The sequence below is a fragment of the Mastacembelus armatus genome, chromosome 4, assembly GCF_900324485.2.
Source record: "Mastacembelus armatus chromosome 4, fMasArm1.2, whole genome shotgun sequence".
In the NCBI taxonomy this organism is placed as follows: Eukaryota; Metazoa; Chordata; class Actinopteri; order Synbranchiformes; family Mastacembelidae; genus Mastacembelus; species Mastacembelus armatus.
Window position 1 is genome coordinate 19,752,628 of NC_046636.1, and position 21,398 is coordinate 19,774,025.

Here is a 21,398-nt window from a genome sequence, read left to right on the forward strand (position 1 = left end):
CACTACACAAACAATGTTTCTACTGCTTATTTTTAGTAATCAATGTTCCCACATTAATCTGCAGTTTCAGAATAGATTCAACAACCATGTACTGTAGAATAAACAAATAAATCTCCTTGGAACTTTTTTTTTAATCTAATGAAATATACCAATAATTAAGCCCCAATACATTACCTTGGATGTCTTGGTAGTGGTGGATTTCCTATCAGTAGTTGTGGGGCTGACATGAACATTAAGCTCCTCTTCATTGGTCCCTTCACTCTCCAGCTTTGCCTCTTCTATGTCAGCAGATTCTGACTTCTTAGGTACTATAAAATATAATACATTTAAATTTAGAAATAGTTCAAATGTGAGGAAAAATTACTTTGCATTAGATTTCGAATAACCCACCTCTTTTTTTCCTGCGGTCCCTAATGAGTTTCTGAGTGATCCTCCGCCAGCGGGGCTGAGAACTCAACAGCTTCAGCTTGGAGACTATAGAGAGGTCATTGCTTACAGCTGGCCGCAGCTCATTAAATAGAAAGCGCAGCCGCTCAATGACAGGGGCACAAACCTCCTTATAAGAGCGTCCTTGTTCCTGATGGGTCTAAAACAATGTGGACAAAGCAAACAAATGTCATTTAAAGCCATGTCTTTCCTATTTTCTCAGTTCTATCACAAGTAACTAAAAAATCCCCAGTGGAGAACACTGGCTACAGATCCCAGTGGAATACTTTATTACCATGTTGTTAAAAGCAGCAATCATACCTTGATTAAAGAACACTTTGCCTGGTAGACCATACGGCACACATCAATCACAGATTTAGGGAGGGACCTCTGTTTCCCTTGGTCCACACCCAAGGCACACTGACTGACGAGTGAAAGAGCAATGTGACCTGTGACAGGAAGAGATTCTATAGTGAAATGCTGTACGAATTTCAGATGTACAGAGTTACTCGTTAAGTGTCGTGCTTGTATAAGTGCAGAAAGAAAGGGTGTGTGTCTCTAAGCATAATAAAGACACATTTGATGACAAAGTGAGCCAAAATTAGCTCTTAATTTCTCCTCGAACAGCCTGACTGAGTCCAGTTGCTAGGTTACCGAGGTCTTGATGTTTGAGGAGGCAGCAGAGCAGGAGGCGGCCAACTTCCTCCACAGGGTGCTCTGGAGGGAAGGTGATGGGTGTAATAAGATGGTACTGCTTACAGCAACGCTCTATTTGGCATAGGAAATCCTGTGATGTCACAAACACAAGCAAAACATGAAAATATGTCTCAATTCTTTACCTTCATGCTCATTACTAGGGATGAATGATTAACTGCATTTGTGATATTGCAATATGATAAGACGCAAAAGCGGTTACACTTTCTTCATGTGACACATAAGCGAGAGTAGAGCAAACGGCAGAGGCAGCAGTATCTTAGCATGCTACCTGTTGTACAATGGCCCAAGATCAACAGAACCTGAAGCTAAGGAACCTTTAGTGTCAAAGAGGAATAGCATATCAGTTTTGTGGAAATATTTTGGCTTTTAAAAAGAACAGCGTCAGGTATTGTGCAGAACCTAACTCACAGAGCAACACGAATGACCTGTACAAACCCAGCATTTTAAAAAAAAAAAAAAAAAAAAAAAACACCAAAAGGCCATGTACAATAGTTGCATGGCTAAAATGCTCATGAACCACCAGTGTGTCCAATAGGCTAAATACTGCCTGACAGGGATCACGACTGAAATTTTACAAAGTATAACTCCATATGAACATAATTCAAAACGGCATGTGGAAATTACTCAGGCAATAACAGAGTTCCTAACGAAAAATATGATGCCCCTCAGTACAATAACCAAGCCTGGGTTTATGGATTTGATAAATACACTGGAAAAGCGGTACAGCATGTCCTGTTGTACATATTTTAACTAGGTTGCCACACCAGAGTTGCATAAAAACATGCAGGCAAGAGTCAAAGAGGAAAACAACAGTGTTTTCTGACATGTGGTCAAGCCATACAGCGAAGCCCTATCACAATCTCAAAGTGCATTTCATTGGTGTAAGGCTTCAACCTGACACCAGTTATTTGTCAGTTATGTTGTCATAATTATATGTTTACAAGGCTGGAAGTTAAAATCAAGCAATATACTACTGTGATTGATTTAAAAAAAAAAAAAAAAAAAAAAAAAAAAATCAGATCATTTTCCAAAATTGTTCAGTTCACTTCAGTCACTATGTAACTTCAATCTTTTGTGTTGTGTTTATACCTTCACACTGTGTTCCTGAGTGTTGTTGTCTGCAATGGCCTGCAGGAAAGGCTGTGCGTGGTCACTGAGAGTTAATCTTCGAGAGTAGAGTTTGGCCTTGTCTGGAGTGCTTGTACCTAGGGAGCTGCAGTGATCTTCATCCTTCTCTTCATTGTAATTATAGTGGATCTGACTGGTCTGCAGACCCCCAGAGAATATGGAGGACTGGAGCCATTCTGTGCAAAGACACAAAAAATGAGAGTTAAAATTAAAACTGATTTAAATGTGGGTTTTATGAAGAACCAAAAGTGGGATTTTCAAACCAGGTCATTTTAAAATCAGTTAACCCACTGGCACATTCAATCTCCATGGGGGACAGGGGGGAGCTCTTGGCCAGGTAGGAGGCATGGAGACCTAGTAGCAGTCCCAGATTCCTCTCTGTGTCAATAAGGGGGGAGGACAGACTGCTGAGATCTGGAGTGGTGACTGTCTCTTGGTTAGGCTGTAAGTGATCAAACATCACAATATTAAAGTCTAGAATCAATGATAACATAAACAACATTTAGAAAATATATACTGGAATAGCAGGTACCTCCATATACTGGCCAACACAGAAGGCCTGCATTGACTCCCTGGTGTCCTCAAACTGTAGAGCAGCTTCCAAAGCAACCACAGGATCCTCTCCTGCAAACTGGGCTATAAAATGACAACAAGATGGATACAACTTACACAATCTGATTGTTTTGAACTTTAAAACTGTGAAAAACATTTTTTGTTCTTACCCAGGATACTGTTTCCTGATAGGGACTGGGACTGAGCCTGGAAGTCCTTGATGTCATAGACCTTTCCATCTATTACTGTCCAGAAACCACCATCCTTGTTGTGATTCTCCAGGTCAGCCTTGCGGATGAGGGATATCTCCTCATTGTTCTTGGAACTTTGACCTGTGAAGAAGCACCCTGCCACAGCAGAATAAGACCTTGTTATGTTCTGAACATAACCCAGTGAATAGTATTTCATGTTAGCCCTCAAATTCATGCTTGTGATCCTAATAAAACTCCTCCAGGGACACAAGATACAGCTGATGTTATACCCATAATGCCTGGCCATGCCAGATCTTCATTATCATCTCTTTCGTGTCCTGGAGCCAGGTGGTTGAAACGGTCGAGATGCTCCAGGAGTCCAGCAAGAAGAGGGATAGAACCAGTCTCCTGCATCAGGCCTGCATCAATGGTGAGGAGGAGGACGATGGACACCACCAACTCTGGCAGAAGCACTCCTATCCAAGAAAAGACAGCACCATGAGCATAACTGTCTCACAAACTCTTTTAAAGATTGGCTTGATATAGAAACTACCGATTCTTGAAAGAGAGAATTACCAGTTAAATCTCCTTCAATCACACGAGAGACTTCAGCAAAGTGGCGGCGACCAGTAGAGGCAATACTTGTTGCCACTGGGAGGATGTCTCCAATGTGAGTGCACAGCAGAGCAATATATTTTTTTAACAGGGAACCAACACCTAGAAGCTCTGGATCTGTAAAAACAATAGAGGAATGAAATATTTCCCATCTTTAAATTTTCAACCAGTATGAGAAGAAAAAACATTTAGTGAGACAGAATAACTTACTGTATCCATTTACATTCTCTGTGCCATTGACCCCCAGGTAGAGCTTACTAACAAGCAGCCTCTGGAAGCGCAGCAGCAGGTCTAGAGACGCAGAGCGCTCCTTACTAACATGCTCTGCCTCTAAATAGTTTGAGATACGGCGAGCAACATCCTTGAGCCTTGCTATGGTCTGGGACGCGATGTTCCTGTTAAAGTCAAACACATAAATCTACTCGAAGACAGCATGGTGTCATGTCAGACATAAAAATTCTAAAATTAACATGATTCAGGCAAACTGTTAGTACCTCAACAGCTGCTGTACAAGCTGTACAAGAGGCAGGCTCTGTTTTCCCGCTGACTCGTAGATGCCTGTATTGATGAGGTCTTTGTCCAGCACTGTGCGACAACGGTGCATGGTAGAGGCATTGGCCTCCTGCTCATCTATCTCCTTCTCCTTCTGGGCCTCCTTCTTGGCTTCAATATCCTATCATGAAAAGACAAATTACAAAGTGTAACCCCCCCCATGTCCTCATGAGAAGGGTCAGTTTACAGAATGATGAAGAGGATGTAGGAGATTTAGCCCACTGATGTCTAATATGTTTTAGTTATAAGAATTCAACAGTACACCAAGTATATCTTGGAACTGGTAAAACGAAAATTAAAATCAATCCGTTAGAAAGTTTTGTCAGGGGCAGTTGAAAAGTAATGTTAAATTCAGGGAGACTAGGTCAAATATTCATCTATGTTTTGTTACACAAACAGATAAACTCTTAGAATCACTGACCTGTATCTCAGCAGTGATGGCTGCATTCAGTGCAGACTCCAGCCCTCCATCAGCCATTAAGCTGCTCACCAGCAGATCAATCATGAACCGCCGTCCAGGGCTCACACTCATCTCATTTCCAGATGCTGAAACAAAGAGAAAATCTCAATCACCCCAGTGCAAACAATGCTTTCAGTTTGTTTGGAAATTAGAGTTAGCAGACCAATAAATTCTTATTATTGAGTTTAAATCTGTGTTAGCCAATAATGATTTTCACTCACCAGCATTAGGCAGAAGTGAAGACAAAGCCCTTGCCCTTTCCTCGGCAGTGGGCAGCAGCACTGACCAGCCACTCTGGAGGACAGCTTGGGCAGCTGCTTGCACAGTATTGAGTACCCCACCATTACTGGCTAGTACTACCACTGTTTGTTTTAGGTTGTTAAGCAGCACGCTGCCAAGCCCCAGTCCCAGCTCTTCTGGATCCACCTGGTTACTGATGGCTGCGTGGAGCTGAGGATACAAGTGGAAAGCTTTTAGATTACTGTTGGCTGTAGCTGTGACTAATTAGACATTACTGTGTGCAGTTGTGTGGTAAAAGGGCAACAGAGAATGAAAAATGATTCTGTAATGAAACATCTGAAAGCAAGCAGGGACAGATTGCTCCTTACCTGGAGCCTGAGCAGGTTGAGGGTGGCAACTACCATACACTCCTTCTCCTGTGGGGGAGGCCAGTCTGAGCTGCCGTCCATCCCCTCGCTGACCTGCCGCAGGAGCAGGTCCAGCTGCTCAAAGGTCATAGGACATACATCTACCACAAAGGGAACACGCTGCCCAACAGTCCACTCTGAGCATGAGGACCAGGCAAAACTCTGAAAACAAACAAATACTGAGTGTTAAATCTATCTTCAATGATTATAAGCCCAAGAAAAAATTAAAAAAAAAAAAAAAAAATCAGCAGGGGCAGTTGCGTATATTACCTGTCCAGGGCCACAGGAGATGCCCACTATGTGTTTCGAGTTGAGCCCTGGTAGTGCCTTGGGCTGCTTCTTGTTAGAAAAGAGTGTATCAAAGTGTTGGAGTTTGTCATTGCTGCCCCAGCTGTGCACCTCACCATCATCAGTGAGAGCTAGGCAGTGTGTTGATCCCACAGCAACATCCACAACCTTCTTCCCTGATTCCACATATAAAAGACAGAATTCAGTCTTTATAGTGCAAAGGTTTGTGAATAAACGTTTATATAATCAACTTACCCTGCAGACTATCGAGCAACTTTGGGTAGCGGACATGCTCATCAGTGCCATGACCTAGACGCTGATTGTCTCCTTTTCCCCAGGTGTACACATGGCCATCTTTGGTGAGGGCCACTGAAAACTGGCTGCCACAGCAGACCTTCACTATGTCCAGGTCCTGCAGTTTCTCCACAAGTTTGGGCGTCTTGCAGCCATCACTGCCTCCTCTGCCCAGTTTACCATAGTCTCCATCCCCCCAGGACCAAACCTGACCTATGTAAACACAGAGAATGTAAATAAAAACACTACCACTATAGACTGGTGCTACTTGTCTCTATGGTTATAATTCCTGCCAAAAGCTCACCATTCTCTGTCACAGAAAGTGTTTGTGCATCTCCACTGCCACACGCCACATCCACCACCTTCAGTCCCTTCAGCGCTGTCACCATCATGGGTGTAGTCTGATCCTCGCTAGACCCTAAAACCCAGTTATAAGACCATCTATTTTATCACTGCAATAGACAGAGAGAGTGCTTTTATTCAAGCCAAGACAGATTCAGTGCAGATGAACTCACCATGACCCAGTCGACCGTAGTTCCCCCTGCCCCATGTATAGAGTTCACCATCAGCTGTAATCGCAGCACTGTATGTGCTCCCACAAGCAATGTGGACCACATGCTTTCCTGCCTGTTTACCATTGAACGCTGCAATCATTGTAGGTTCTTCTAGATAGCTGAAAAAAAAAAAAAAGCAGAAATGTAAATGCTAGCACACAGATTCCTTTTCAGACCGTTTTAAGAGCTTGGGATAACAGAAGCCTTTCAAAAACCTTTCTGATAGTGAAATGTAATACTTGAAATTTAGTCAAAATTGTAATTTGAAGAATATATTAATAACACTGAGGGATTGCATATTTTCATAGTTGGTAGGTGAGGGCACTTTGGTCTACAAAAATAAAGATTAATAGGAATGTCTTACATTTATATATACTGTGATGCATATTATCACCATCTGCTGGATCTTTTTTTTTTAATTTAGCTAGAGCCCCAGAAAATTGGATTCAGTGCCTTAAATAGCCAAACTCTTTAGTTTTAATGTTGTTTAATATTGCAACAACAGCAAAAGTCCTCCTAATTTGTAAGCAAGACTATAGACTATATTACTATACTATGTGACAATATTAAAATACAAAATCCTTGAAGAATTCAAATATGAGAAGGGTTTTCACTAGTTGCTTACGTAGTGTCTCCATGTCCAAGCCGGCCACCATCACCGCAGCCCCATGAGAATACCTCCCCATTGAATGATAGAGCCAAGTAGTGTTGCCCATCTGGATGGGCTGCTAGTTTAATAATCTTTCTGGTGCTCAGACCATGGATTAGCACAGGAGCCTGCAATAAGATAATTCAGTGACTCAGTGACTAGTAGGTGTACATTACTGAACTGGAAAGATCTGAAAAACAGAATATACCAGGGTTGTGCTCTTATAGTTCTGGGAATAAACAGCACCACTGCTGGACAGGATGAGAAAGCCCTTTTCTGAACACACAATTTGTGTGACTCCAAGGTTGGACAGGGCTTTGCACTGAATGGGTCCATTAACATTGGCATAAAGCTTCCAACCCAACAGGCCCCAGGCAATCACCTCCTGCAAGGTCCCCTGGGACAAACAGAGACAGGATAGGATACAACGTCAGTCACATATGAATTATTTGATCCTGGCTATAATCTCTCCTTTGCCAAAACCACATAACCCTAAATACTCTATGTCAGCCTTTTATGTTTGATTAACAAGTTTTCTTAAGTAAGCTGAGGATGACCATGTTTAGAGTTAGGAATACCATCACTGACAAGGAAAACAACACAAATTCCTTAAGCTTTGCTGGTTGATAAAATGAGTTGTCACCTTGTGTGACATGGGGGAGTTGCAGTGTGGAGGACTGCAGGGAGAAGCCAAACGGTCCAGGTGGGCCATTATCACCACAGCAGTCTGTCGAAGGTCAATGGCCAGGTCATTATCCTGAGGTAAAGCCAGGTAGCGCAGGAAACTCTCATTTGGACTGAGAGGGGCTGTGAGGATCTGGAAATGATCAATCAAGTGCAAAGTACTTATTAGCTAGATTCTCAACTGCAAAAAGAGGAACCAAGACATTAGGAGACAGCTGTTCCTAAGTAACCCATAAAGACATAGCATTTAGTCTGAGAGGACTCCTGTTCTCTCACAGACCCATAAATTATATAGAATGGAAAACTGTTCAATTTCAAATATTCTAATCATATAATTTGGTGTTAAATTGATATGCTACTGTGATACACAGATCCCCGTCTAGGAAAGGAAATCACCTCAGCTTCCTCTTCGGGAATGGGCTGTTCCTTGCTGCTTTGTATGTTCTGAAAACGCAGCAGGAGGGGTAGTAAAGGAGCGCTCGTTCCCTGGGTGGAGCGCTCGTTGTCCATCTCTCTAGTGCCACTTTCCCACAGACGCAGCAGTAGCAGAACAGCAGACAGCAGCTGACTGGAAACATACAAAAGATGAGATGGCCAAGTGAGCAATGAGGAAGGCAATTCAGCTGCAGTGGGATATCAGTATAAACAAAAAAAAAAGCAGTTAGGAACGATATGTGGTCACCTGAGAGTGCCCCTCTGTACAGCCAGCTCCAGCAGGATGGCCAGGACTAGGTGTTGGTCCTGTAGAGGAATGTTGCCTTTGGTCGTGGCACTTCCATGAACATCACTGGTAGGAAGGAGATAAGATTAAGAAAACAAACAAAAAAAACACGCAAACTATATGTATGAAGTACAAAGTTATCTGATGATCGGTAAATAACAAACCTGAGGAACTTAGTGGCCCTTTCAACAACTTCTAGCCACACAGATGACACTGTTCCCTCATCAAACAATGTGGCCTCTGGTAGGGCTCGCAGGGCATCCAGAGACTCCTGGAGAAGTTCACTGCAAAGATCTGCATCATCTCCTACAACAAAATATAAATGTCTTCTGTTTAATAAAGTGTCTCCAGAGTTACATTACACTATACTACTGTATTTATTTTTTAAATGTTTGCCAAGGCCAGCAAGACAGGGCTAATGGACTATTTTTATTTTGCAATGTGGCCGTCCATAACGCTCCCACACGAGGCTCACGACATGAGGATAGAGCCTTCATTCTGCATTAAAAGGATTCCCCCTGGACAGCAGGTCTGCACCATATTCAGCAGACCGGGGACATAGATGAACTTTAGCCACAGAAAATGCATACTGCTCCAGACAATCAGTCTGTGTGCCAATGTATGCAACTGAAGAGATCTCAGACCCGCCCTGTCTGTTCATATAAGCCACCACTGTGGTGTGGTCTGTTCACACTAAAGCATTGTGTCCTTTTAGAAAAGGCAGAAACTGTTTCAGTACTAGAAGTACTGCTAATATTTCTAGGCAATTTACATGAAATAACCGCATATGTCAGTCCCAGGTCCCATGCTGCACAGCATAAGGCCCATTGGTACTCCCTGAGTGCAAAACTTTTTTGTCCATTTACACAGTGTAAGTCACTGAGACTCACTGTGGAAGCTGTGACAGCATGGGTCTAGTTTGTGGAAAGTCACCAGACGACCCAGTGGAACTACTAACAAAGCTGAAGCCATCAACCCTGATAATATCGATTAGTTGTTGCAGGCCTACTCAAATTCATTCAGCAGGTCGTGAGTGAAAGAACACACTGTGACTCTTTGGTTGTTCTTACAGTGTATTTCAGGAATGCAGCTAGACTGAGCATGAGAGGTTTAACTGTATGTGTGTGTGCTGTTCATGTTACAGGAAGGCCACAGAGGAGAGGCTGGCGCTTTGTTCACACCCAGTCCCTATAGACAGGCTGCTCTCAACGTTAGATCAGCACACATAACCAAAACAGCATCTCTGCTTGCAACGCTGACAATGACGGGAGAGTGAACCAACACAGCCACTGTCAAAGGTCTTTAATACAGAATATAATCAGCCCATCTGACTGACATATACTAAACTACACATAAACTAAAGGTTAATGCTAAAAACACAGCACTAAAAAAAAAAATACTGTTTAGTATGAGCAGCTTGTAACACGGTGCAACATATTCATCAGCAGCACTTAATCAAAGCTCCATTACACTAAGAGTAGCTATCAGCACCTATTTGCATGTCTTAAGCAGGAAAATATCTTTTCTACCCAGGACAGTCTTACCTGACCTCCAGGCACGACGCAGGAAAGCAAAGGCAAAAGACAGAGCTGCCCTGGAGCCGACTCTGGCCAAACCTTCGACTCCTTTACTGACCGGACGAGCGCTGAAAGTAAAAAAACAATAACACAAGCATTAATGAACTCCTCAGTGACATTTAAATGTATCAAGGCCCGGGAGATCCTAGCCACCTCTCCCTTTGCTCAGTGCTTGTCAGTGTATTAAGTTTTGTGTAAACTGTCTAAAAAAGAAAAAAAATTCTGATGTTTGATTTGGTAATGCAGTTTTCCAATAATTACAAATATTGCATGTAATTACATTATCCATACACATGGTTGGACAGTTTAAGGGAGAGCCACCTACACTATATTAAGGGCCCACAAAGAGTGACTCGAAGTCCTTTATGTTACACACCTTTCCATCTTAAAATGCAAATCACTACCACAAACACAATGACTGGCTCTTAAAAAGAGTGAAGTGGAAGTTTTATTGAAAATTCTATGATGTGAAGCAACTAGCATCCGATAACAGAACAAAACAAAGGCGGAACAACAGGGTATCACAGTAATCCTTCTACCAACAGGATCTCATATCTCACATAACAATAATTAGAACAGTAAACATTAACCATGAATGCCCTGAGGAGCAAGAGAAGAAGTTCTGGAACCTGATAATTCAGCAGAAAACCCCTGAGGGGAGGACAAACACAACCCAAGCTTTAAAAAAAAAAAAAAAAAAAAAAAAAAATTGTTTGTGCATTTCTGTCTTTTTTGCGTGCGTGCGTGCGTGCGTGCGTGCGTGCGTGTGAGAGAAGCATGCATACACCACACCCGCAGTAGGGGCAGCACAGGAGAGCAGAGTGAAAATTGGGAAAACACGTAACAGAAGCTCAGGCACAGCTGAACTGAAACAAATGCACATAAAAATTATTTTAATTCCATAATAAATCTGCTTTGTGCTGTGAAACACTGCTACGTATGCTACTCTGTACTTACTTGTGTGTCTGTTGATACACACCTAAATATCAGTCAGGAAAAATCAGGATTTACCTTTGCTGGTCACTAAACGTAAGATCTCAAAGGTCTCATCATCCAAATATTGTCTAATTAAGCCTAATATGTACAGGGTCATGGAAGCCACCCCTATCCCAGTAAGCACTGGGTAAGAGGCTGGGTACCAGTCATCAGAGAATTAGCCACATGCACTCTCATTCCTACAATAAATGCTAAATAGCTGGTTCCTCTAACCCTGTGAAATAACAGGACTGTCCAACATTATTTTTTACCTCTTATTGTCTGCAGCAGGCAGTGGGGGGCTAGGTGGTGTTTTCCAGCGGACTTTGTACTTCTCTTCCATCATGCTGTGGCTGAGAGAGATGAGGTAGCGCTCTAGGATGACCAGGCGCTGGCGCAGGCGTTGGGCAGACAGCGTGCTTTTGGCCATCTGAGCTGAGAGCTTCTGCTGGTCGTCAACCAGGACCATCAGACAGTCCTTCAGCTCATTTTCATCTGCACACATGAATAATTGGCAATGAAAACACGATCCACCAAAACATAAACAGAACATACTTGTCACTCATGATTACTTCTTACAGAAAACTAAACTACAAACATTATTCTGAATGCTAACATTGCCAAATTATTTATAATGCAAAGACATATAGAATGTCTTTTATTTCCCATTAATTTTATTTCTGCAATTTGAAACTGTTTCCTGGCAGCAAGGCATAGAGCATCTCAAAATATATGTAAAAAAAAAAAAAAAGGAAAATAAGTGCACCATAAGTGGCAAATTGGAACTGTTCACCAGAGATTTTTCATTCAAGGAAAGGAAAAAGCCTTAAATGAAGCAATGTCCACTAAATAAAAAAAAAAAACACACATAGTGAGACCCTTTCTTCATTCTGTAAATATAGCGCTATATTTGAATAATTTAGGCAACAACATTGGCTTAATTTATTCATTTCTCACTCTCATATTTACCTGAACCAGATATTTAGCTTGTGTATGTTTCATGAATGCACCACAGCTCTTCAGCAAACCAACAGCATGGTCCTTCACGAAATGTGTACTACGAGCTATTGAATGTAGCCTTCACTGCCTCAAAATACCTTCAAACAATAGTTCACTACATTTGAATGTTTTTCACACAGGCCTTCATCACAACCGGTCCTCTGTTCTGATCTGTTTCAAGAGAAAATGTTTTATGTGTCTATACTGAAGCACTGCAGGGAAGACGAGATGGGCCAAAATAGCAGGTCTGAAATCCACTTAAGCTTTATGTAAGCCAGAGTGGCCTGAGGTTGTATGAGCCACATTACAGTCAGCTGTGCTCAGATGTCATGACAGATCTGTATCCTAGACAGACAAAATGTCTCATTATTTATTATACATTAGCAATGGCTAAAAATAACGTGCTAAAAAATATCACTCATCTATTCTTTAAAAAGGTTCTTGCATGGAAAATAGACGTAAAGAGGAAATGAGGGCAAAGCTGTCGGGCCCATCCTCATTTCAAAACAACAAATAGGGTCTGGGCCGTAACTGCTGAGATCAACATGTTCCAAATATCTGACCACTGAATGGAAAAGCAGGAAGTGTGCTGTTTGAACTTTAAGCATCAATGACCGTGTAGCGATCCAGTTACACTCACTGTACAATCAGACCAGCGTGTTTCCTGGCACTGTCAATAAAATAAGAGAGAAGCGGCCAAGTGGCTACTAGCAGAACCTGAATTTACTAGGCATGAAAGACCATCCCCCCACCCAATGCTTATCTCCCAGCACCATTACACTGTCCCACCCAGTCCCGCCAGTAAACACTGCTTGAGTAAGAGACACTACCCTGCACTGGACCACATTATAACACATACCAAAATTACACTCCGGAGAGGTAAAAATAACCACTCAGACCTTCAGACTGCAAGTTGTCATTTCAGAGTTTCTACAACTCACGTGCCAGCAAAACATGTGGACATCAGCAGGGTCTGACAGACACAAATTTGATAAACAGAGAGCTTGGCTATGTGTTGAAATGGTCAGTAACATTGTCGGCATTTAGGTGTTGTGAAACCATGTGGTGTCAGCATGGTATTAATTACCCTACTTGGAAACAGAAAGGTGTAAAATAACAAGCGATTCAACTGCAGAACAAGGCACCAAAGTAGTAGGCTATGATATACTGTAGCCAGACACATTGTGAACTTGTTCAGGTATTGCTCTCACCTGGTTGCCGTCCCCAGTCCCAAGTCTCAATGATGGAGTTATGTACAGATGTTGATGTCTCCTCCTCTTCTTTCTTTTCTTTGTCATTGGGTTCATCCTTCTTCTGTGTGCCAAAGCATTCAGTACAGTCTTCTAAAAGAGTCAAACAATATTCTGACATCAATCTTCATTTCCATCAGCAAGGTTAAAATACCAATTAGACAGTGTGTATGCCATGTTGTCATAAACCAGTGGCAGCAATTTGTAAACTGGTCAGAAACATAGGGATCAAATGAATGCTGTAATCTCACATCACCTTACCTGTGTGAGTGGATTCTTCTCCATTGAATGTTATCTCTTCATCTTTTACCATTTCGTTCCACATCTCACTCAGCCCCTCTGAAGAGAACGCACGCTGCCAAAGGAAGCAAAAATCTGAAAATCACTACACTTGTCAAATTTAAATTAATGAATGCTTTATTAACTCTTTATATATGTTTACTTTGTAAATTCTGCATAAGTATGCCAAAGACACATTTCTATCTTATTATGAGGACATTAAAGCTCAACTGCAGTGAAAATAGATCCAGTGTGACTAATTTTAGCATGTGCTTCATTCCTTTTCAAATTGAATTTGAAAAAACAATCTCTTCATCTGTTTAAAAAGCTTTTCCTCGATGAGGAAACTAGCAAACTAACACCAAACACAAGTAAACAACAAGAGTACAAAATAGTTTCATCAAATTCTAATTGATTCACTAATCCTTTTAAAGTCTGTCATCACCTTAGTGTTACACCATTCATCCATCTTTGCTTTACTAAGAAACATACCCTGGTGGGAAACCAACTCTTGCTTTCGAGAATCTGAGGACTTAAATGTCAATAACATGTCAGCTCACCAAAGACATCAATCTAGACACATAATACTAGTTATTTGTGTTAGAACAAGTCGCCTTTACACTGCATACAGCTCAATAGGAAAATATGACAGCATTCACCAGTTTTAGTCCTCTCCAAGTTCATATATTAACAATGATTTCATAATTACTACCAACATAGGTTTGTTTCCCCCACATCAATCTTAAAAAAAAAAAAAAAAAAAAAAAAAAAAAAAAATCACTAGCTTATTGTGAAATTACAGGTTACACCGTTTCACAAAACAAAGACAATACATGATAATCATCTGCACTAGAACTTTGATACAGCTTGCAGGCCAGTCGCTGCAGATGTGTCTTAAAGGATCAGGTTTGTCAGTTTATTTCAACTCTCTGTTTGACTGAACATGTGGAATTAACAGAATTTTGGATGTTTATGCTAACTACTTCTGACATGGTAGCATGCATGTCTTATGTAACATGCATTTACTTTCTGGCATTGTAGAAAAATGATTTTGAGGTTTTGAAGCATGTTCCCAACATAATGCAACAGAGGACAGAGTTTAGAAACAAAGCAATTTCTAGAAAAAATAAACATTACAGTTGAGCACTTATCTGAAAATAGGGAAAATTGATTGCACTGAATTTGATTATTCCCTAAAGCATCATGCTGTTATCTTCAAGCATCAATTTCAGTATGATTCCCTCCTTAAGTTAAGTACATGTACCTGCAAGTCTATCTTCAGCCATTTGTCATGAAATCTCAGCTGAGCATCAAGGGTAAAAGAGGGAGAAGGCATCTTCCCCTTTCCTCTCCTGGCTGCAAAGGCAGCACACCTACAAGATACAGAAATGCAAAGCTGTGTTATGAAACAAGTAGACAAAATCATACTAATATGAGAATCATCTAATGATGACTGACATCGTATAAAGCCCCTGTGTGTAAGTGAGCAAATTGAGGACATTATAATAAATGTATGTTAGACAACATAAGCATGCCCCTTTACATTTTCCTTTGCACTGATTAATAACATAGTTTAACACCAACCTGTTTCATTATGAAAGCTTGCACTCACCTTACCTCACACTGGGGCACTTATACAGGGATATCAGTTTAACCAAAAATACAATCTTCAACAACATGCAAACCTGATACCACTTTAAAACTATAACGTTATATTCAAATCATCCCAAACCCAATGGCAGGTCTCTAGCTTTAGTTACATCCAATAATTCACTATAGACAGCATCTGGGTTACAGTTATTTATCGTGAAAGCATCAGTTGAAGTCACGATAAACAAAATGCTACCTTAGCTCAACCTTTTATAGTATATGCAATTAAACCTATAAAATACATAACGTTAGGTTAACAACAGAAACCTCATTGTGACATGTAAGTGGTAACTTACCGTGTACTACCTTCATTAAGGCTAGGGTTTAAGGCCAAAGATGTATCCATAACTGTAAATTACAAGACACGTTGGGAATCAAACGAGAATATCGTAGCCTTGGTTAAATGCTCACGTTAGAAATGACACGATCTCTGTAAACCTTGACACCGCGGTTTTACGCCTTCTTATCATATACACCGCATAAAGCGAGTAATAACAAACACTGACACAGCATCCTTAGGCTGATAATGCAATTCCTAATGCTAGGTAACGTCCACATTAGCTTGTGGCTAAGGCTAACCACTTAGCTAGCTTGCTAACAGCGATAGCTAGCTAACACTAAAAGAGCTCCAGGAACGAGCTTCCGTAACATGACGCTGAGCAGAATGAAACGCACCGTATGCTTCAGGGACACGAAGGGTAACGTGTGAGTTCTGACAACAAATTACCTGCGGTCTCTTCTCGAACTAATCTCGTCCCCTCAGCTGCTTTGCTGCATTAACAAGACGCTCATAATTATTTGATTGACAGGTAGCGGACTAGGGCACGAGGCATGGAAACAAATTACGTAGTTGCAACCGGGAGATTCAATGTGATTGATCAGTACCGCTACGGCCCGCTTGAAGTGGGGCTTCTAATGCCAGGAGATCAAACTGACTCAGATTTTACTCCGCCCGCTCGTACTGACCGGTAGACTAAAACGTGCGCTCCTTCTTGTTTTGAGGCGGGACGTAGGAAAGGGCGGGGTTTGAAGGCCTATGAGGCGAACTGTCCACTAGGAGGAAGTGTAGCACAATTAAAGGGTGTGGGTGTTTATTTCATAAATAATTAATCTAACTACGAATATCTCCGCTTGAGGTTTTAAATTTTATGCGTAAAGTTTAGGCCTAGTTCTATACACAATTTAATCTTACAAAAGAATAGGAAAAAACGCCCATGTCTGATAAACATTGCTCTATTCCAGTGTGTCCTTTTCAGTTTGCACCTACTGCCCATGTCACAGAGGAACACGGTAGCCTAGTATTTCATTGATAAATACCGGGATACAGTATTTTATAGCGAAGCTCTGTGGGGAAAACAACATTTTTCATAGCCGTAACTACATGAAATAGGACTGTGCAGCCGGCCGGCACATGCGCACTGGCTCACTTCCCAGCAGCACAGTGGACTCAGGATAAACCAGCTGAATAGCAGCCGCAATCATGGCGTTTGAGTCGGCATCAAGTGGTATTTCGTTTCCAGTTGCTGGAATAGCGATAGCTGTAATATCAAGTTTCATCAACGGGTCGACATTTGTTCTCCAGAAGAAGGGAATATTACGTTCCCGGGACAGAGGTACCTAAACTGAAACCACAGATAAACCCGCGGACGTAAACGTTTCATTAGGGGGTGAAACCGGGAAAGCGATAAAATGATCACATTACGTTGAGCGAAGCTTCGCAGGCCACGCAAACTAAATTGTTCATCGTGTTTTGCTTAGGAGGCTCGTACCTCAGGGATGTGGTGTGGTGGAGCGGCACAGGGTCCAGTGAGTATAGCGCCATCTGTCGACTCTGCGCACACAGTTCAGTTAGAAACCACATGCTGATTTTTCTGCTGTGTCCATTGATTTCCTTTAGAAAATGACTTTCCGTGAATGTTTAAGGATAAATGTTCTGACCCCCCTGTTTGTGAATGACATTAGTGATTATTGGTCAGTTTGGGAATTTCCTGGCGTACAACGTGGCCCCTGCTGTGATAGTTACACCACTAGGAGCCCTTGGAGTGCTATTTGGGTAAGTGCAAGACAGAATTGGGTTCTTAAGTTTTTTTTTTTTTTTTTTTTATGATTTTCAATCTCCCTGTATTGATTATTTTGTTCAGAGATGATTTTGACTACAAAATGTCACAAAGTAAAGAAAATGCCCGTTTGAATTTCCTAAAGCCCAAAGGTGACACCTTTAAATTACCATTTGATTTGACCAACTGTCCAAACCTCAAATATAGTCAAATAATTATTAAGCATGACAAAGAAAAACATCTAGTCCCAACATTTATGCACCTTGGAAAACAACTGTAAGACTATCACAATAGTTGCTGTGGATACAGTATCTTATTAATCAACTAATTGTTTCAAGTCATCTTAAAAAGTTGTCAGTCTTGGAAAGTCTTCTGAAAATCACAGGATTCTATTGCCTTAAAAAAACACCTGAGAAGGCATTAAGAATCTTTAAGTGTTAACCTTATCTCTCTTGCGTTCTGTACTGAAATGATTCATTTTAGTACAGTTTTAGTTTGCATAAATTAGGACCATGACTTTAATAGAGCGTAAAATGCAGACAAGTGCAAAGTCAAGATAGAATGTGTTGCACTGTGTAAATACATTTAGGATTCTACAGATTGCCTTGTGTATCTTGCAAAAACATGTTTTGTCTGTGTGATGTAGGGCTGTGCTGGCTTCTTGGGTCTTGAAGGAGCATTTAAATATCCTGGGGAAGCTTGGCTGTCTCTTATGTTGCTGTGGGTCTGTTGTGCTCATCATTCATGCCCCTAAAGCTGAGGCTGTAATGTCCAGGCTGGAGCTAGAGGAGAGGCTATCAGACCCAGGTGACATTTAAAGTTTGTCCTTGTTTGGATTTTTGCCTTTTAATTTACACTAGTAACTGATAAATGTGTCCAGAGTTATTTAAGAATAAAGTACATCATTAAAGTCAAATGAGGTAATAATATAACAACATTGTATATGATCTCACTAAAAATGTTCTTTCTCATCTTGCAGTGTTTGTAATATATTCTCTCCTTGTGGTCCTGCTGCTCATCACCCTAATTGTGTGGATTGCTCCAGCTCACGGCACATCAAATATTATGGTGTATGTTGCCATATGTTCCCTACTGGGAAGCTTCACTGTTCCAAGCAGTAAAGGACTTGGACTGGTAGCCCAAGACGTCTTCAGTGAGATGCCGTCGAGCAGCAGAGCTCTGGCTCTCTTCCTGGGCTTGCTGGGGACGCTATCTGTCAGCGTCCTAATACAGTTCTTCTTCATCAACAAGGCCTTGGAGAGTTTCAGCTCCAACATGTTTGAAGCCATGTACTATGTGACATTCACATCCACCGTCATTCTTGCTTCTGCTCTACTTTTCAAGGAGTGGACTGCGCTAACTTTAACAGACAGCCTCGCCATGCTCTGCGGTTTAACAACAGTGTGTGTCGGGGTCATTTTACTCCGCATTTCCCAGGAGGCTTTGATTACTTGGAAGAAGAAGGAGTCACAGGAAAAGATAGACTAACTGAACTGCTTTAATATTTACTTGGCTTTTGTGCTGCGTACAATTTATTGATGAAGTCTGTAGTGGAATTGAACCATTCAGAGTCCAGTTTCCAAAGCTACAGTGTATTTATAAACAGTTTTACTTAATATTTCACTTGAATTTGCGCAGTTTCATTATGAGACAATTCTTAGTTACTGTGTAACCCAAAATGCCACTGATCATTCCTGCTTTCATTTCATTAATATTAACAAACTGTCATCTTCATGCAGACTGACATTTGACTTCAGATGAGTTTTTAACAAAAACTCAAATGTGGCCTGAGGACATCGAAGTAATTTGTCAACTGTTTTACTCATGTCAAACAGTTACAAAGACACTTCATTGTGAAAACTAGAAATAGTTCTATTTACTTTAACCTAAAGTATTCCCTTCAGGGCCCTTAAATAACCTTCTATTCTGCCAGTGGCGGACTGTCTCAGTGCAGAATAACCTCCATTGACTACAGTGTGCCTTTGAACTATTCAGTGTAGCCTCACATGCAATGTCTTTAGTGCAGGAGTCACAAGATACATTTCAACAATTAGTGTTTTGACCAATGAAAGGATTTGATGTATTAATTCTGATCTTTTGTTCTGGGGCAACTAATTGTTTGCCTTGATGTGACATGTGGCTACATGTTATACACATATATGATTAAAATGTTATTTGGCTCATGGATTATTTATTTACACTAGAAACATGATTATACTTATTTCTGCTACTGAATGTCAGATGTGATGGGTGATGACTTGGCAGATGACTGCTTTTGTAAAGAGTGCTAACTTGCTCGATTTGAAGAGAATTAAACTGAATCAAGTCTGTTATGTGTTGGCATCACCTGAAAAATATATTGTTTTACCATCTTTATACAATTAACATGGAGAATCTTTAATATATTTTGAGGTTTCTGGACACATTCAAATATTTTTCTCACATTGATCTGTAACAATGGTAAAGATTAAGGCTGCAACCAGTTTTTTTTTTTAATTATCATCGATTAATCTGCTCAATATATTCCCATATTATTAATAATTTTCTCTACAGTTTAGGAAAAAAAAGAAAAGTTCTTCAGATTCCTCATTTTACCTGACTAAAATCCATATTTCCTTTAATTCCATAAATGATAAACATCAGAAAAGCTGAAATCTACAAAAATGTAAAACATTCTCAAATCAGCTGTGAAAAGCCACTAAGGACATCTACTCAAATACTCTAATAAATACAATTTTGAGGTATTTGTATTGATTTTCTACTACTTCATACTTTTAGCTTCACTACAGATCAAAGGGAAATCTTTTTACTGAGCTACATTTGGTTTATAATTTTAGTTTAATAATAGAGTATAACCATACAAATGTACTGAAGTACTTCAACTTCTAAGTATATGATGTTGTAATAAGCTCCCATTTTGTTAAAATGATGAACACAGTAATGTATCAATAATTATAATCCATTTATATACAGAAATGTGCTGTTCTACAAAGTTTTATGTTTTATTGGTAGGTAAAAGCAGAACTTTCACTTGCACCAGAGGTATTGCTAAGTTTAAATGAAATGGTCTATAAACTTCCTCCACCCCTGCATTAAATACTCGGTGATAGGGGGGAGATTAATGTAAGGAGTTGCTCACTCATGACTCTGGATAAATGTTGAATTAGAGTTTCCAGTTTGTTTACATGATACCTGCTAATTTACAGATTTACAGTGAATGGTTCCTCCTATTTATTTAGTGCACCTTCGAAACCCTATCCATCCATCCATCCATCCATCTTCTATACCCGCTTTTCCTGGTTCAGGGTCACGGGGATCTGCTGGAGCCTATCCCAGCTCTCTCTCGGGTGGAAGGCAGGGGTACACCCTGGACAGGTCACCAGTCTGTCGCAGGGCCACATATAGACACACAAAGACAGACAACCTCACACACTCACACTCACTCCTACGGGCAATTTTAGAGTCACCAATCAACCTAACATGCATGTTTTTTGGACTGTGGGAGGAAACCAGAGTACCCGGAGTAAACCCACGCAAGCACAGGGAGAACATGCAAACTCCACACAGAAAGGCCGGGATGCGAACCCACGACCTTCTTGCTGTGAGGCAACAGTGCTAACCACTCAGCCACCATGCTGCCCGAAACCCTATCATTAAACTAATAAAAAATATCGCAGGCAGTTTGGTTGTTATGAGTCTATGTTATAAATGATGGGGTTTTTAATAACAGTCCATAATAACCGATGGTATGCGAAGACTCCAGTCAGACGTGTGTTAGTAAGTATTATCTAGCATTCATGTTGATAATCTCAATGATGCAAGTGCAAATGAACTCTTGAACATCCTGGACAACTTTGGGCTTTCTCAGCATGTAACAGATCCAACACACATCAAGGGACACACACTGGATCTAATAATTTCTAAAGGTCTTAATATTTCTGAGGTGGAGGTGACCGATGTTGCTCTTTCTGATCATTACTGTGTTTTTTTTAAAACAACCACCCCTGCTGTTTTGCACACAGGTGAAACAGAGGTAGTCAAAAAGCGGAACATCAACGAGAAGAGCTGTGCATTATTCATTCAGGCTTTTACATCATCACCAACCATGCCATCAGCCCCTGTTGATGATCTTG

At 40.8% G+C, this 21,398-nt stretch overlaps 2 protein-coding genes across 6 annotated transcripts in view; one reads left to right on the forward strand and one right to left on the reverse strand.

The window, feature by feature from the left end:
• herc2 (HECT and RLD domain containing E3 ubiquitin protein ligase 2) overlaps positions 1 to 16,049 on the reverse strand; it is a 41,204-nt gene extending 25,155 nt beyond the window's left edge. For 3 of the 4 annotated variants that reach the window (XM_026305492.1, XM_026305490.1, XM_026305491.2), the window contains exons 1-32: positions 15,936 to 16,033; positions 15,505 to 15,556; positions 14,823 to 14,931; positions 13,541 to 13,634; positions 13,241 to 13,372; positions 11,303 to 11,525; positions 10,023 to 10,123; positions 8,643 to 8,784; positions 8,440 to 8,544; positions 8,154 to 8,325; positions 7,717 to 7,890; positions 7,282 to 7,470; positions 7,050 to 7,201; positions 6,386 to 6,543; positions 6,175 to 6,288; positions 5,832 to 6,083; positions 5,559 to 5,752; positions 5,250 to 5,450; positions 4,863 to 5,091; positions 4,603 to 4,727; positions 4,124 to 4,302; positions 3,840 to 4,024; positions 3,591 to 3,746; positions 3,305 to 3,490; positions 2,994 to 3,170; positions 2,804 to 2,907; positions 2,563 to 2,713; positions 2,233 to 2,447; positions 1,081 to 1,213; positions 748 to 875; positions 391 to 586; positions 175 to 308 (exon numbers count right to left, since the gene is read on the reverse strand). In XM_026305492.1, coding sequence (XP_026161277.1) covers positions 175 to 308; positions 391 to 586; positions 748 to 875; positions 1,081 to 1,213; positions 2,233 to 2,447; positions 2,563 to 2,713; positions 2,804 to 2,907; positions 2,994 to 3,170; positions 3,305 to 3,490; positions 3,591 to 3,746; positions 3,840 to 4,024; positions 4,124 to 4,302; positions 4,603 to 4,727; positions 4,863 to 5,091; positions 5,250 to 5,450; positions 5,559 to 5,752; positions 5,832 to 6,083; positions 6,175 to 6,288; positions 6,386 to 6,543; positions 7,050 to 7,201; positions 7,282 to 7,470; positions 7,717 to 7,890; positions 8,154 to 8,325; positions 8,440 to 8,544; positions 8,643 to 8,784; positions 10,023 to 10,123; positions 11,303 to 11,525; positions 13,241 to 13,372; positions 13,541 to 13,634; positions 14,823 to 14,931; positions 15,505 to 15,554 — 4,860 coding nt within the window. In that variant the 5' untranslated portion in view covers positions 15,555 to 15,556; positions 15,936 to 16,033. Of the gene's footprint in view, positions 1 to 174; positions 309 to 390; positions 587 to 747; positions 876 to 1,080; positions 1,214 to 2,232; positions 2,448 to 2,562; positions 2,714 to 2,803; positions 2,908 to 2,993; positions 3,171 to 3,304; positions 3,491 to 3,590; positions 3,747 to 3,839; positions 4,025 to 4,123; positions 4,303 to 4,602; positions 4,728 to 4,862; positions 5,092 to 5,249; positions 5,451 to 5,558; positions 5,753 to 5,831; positions 6,084 to 6,174; positions 6,289 to 6,385; positions 6,544 to 7,049; positions 7,202 to 7,281; positions 7,471 to 7,716; positions 7,891 to 8,153; positions 8,326 to 8,439; positions 8,545 to 8,642; positions 8,785 to 10,022; positions 10,124 to 11,302; positions 11,526 to 13,240; positions 13,373 to 13,540; positions 13,635 to 14,822; positions 14,932 to 15,504; positions 15,557 to 15,935 lie in introns of all 4 variants that reach the window. The other variant, XM_026305493.1, reaches the window with a different exon arrangement.
• Positions 16,050 to 16,464: 415 nt separating this feature from the next.
• Positions 16,465 to 19,678, forward strand: nipa1 (NIPA magnesium transporter 1). 2 transcript variants are annotated; one of them, XM_026305126.2, is made up of 5 exons: positions 16,465 to 16,821; positions 16,967 to 17,014; positions 17,171 to 17,261; positions 17,912 to 18,072; positions 18,245 to 19,677. In XM_026305126.2, exons 1-5 carry the CDS (start codon positions 16,689 to 16,691, stop codon positions 18,751 to 18,753), a joined length of 942 nt encoding a protein of 313 aa, XP_026160911.1. In that variant the 5' UTR covers positions 16,465 to 16,688; the 3' UTR covers positions 18,754 to 19,677. The 2 variants fall into 2 exon arrangements, with proteins under 2 accessions (XP_026160911.1, XP_026160912.1); XM_026305127.1 differs by lacking the exon at positions 16,465 to 16,821 and having other exon boundaries at positions 16,971 to 17,014; positions 17,106 to 17,261; positions 18,245 to 19,678.
• The last annotated feature ends 1,720 nt before the right edge of the window (positions 19,679 to 21,398 follow it).

Coding starts and splice junctions, on each gene's coding strand:
- nipa1 (XM_026305126.2), top strand. CDS start 16,689: ATGGCGTTTGAGTCGGCATCAAGTGGTATTTCGTTTCCAGTTGCTGGA. Junction 16,822..16,966: donor ATTACGTTCCCGGGACAGAG/GTACCTAAACTG, acceptor TGTTTTGCTTAG/GAGGCTCGTACCTCAGGGAT. Junction 17,015..17,170: donor GTGGAGCGGCACAGGGTCCA/GTGAGTATAGCG, acceptor GAATGACATTAG/TGATTATTGGTCAGTTTGGG.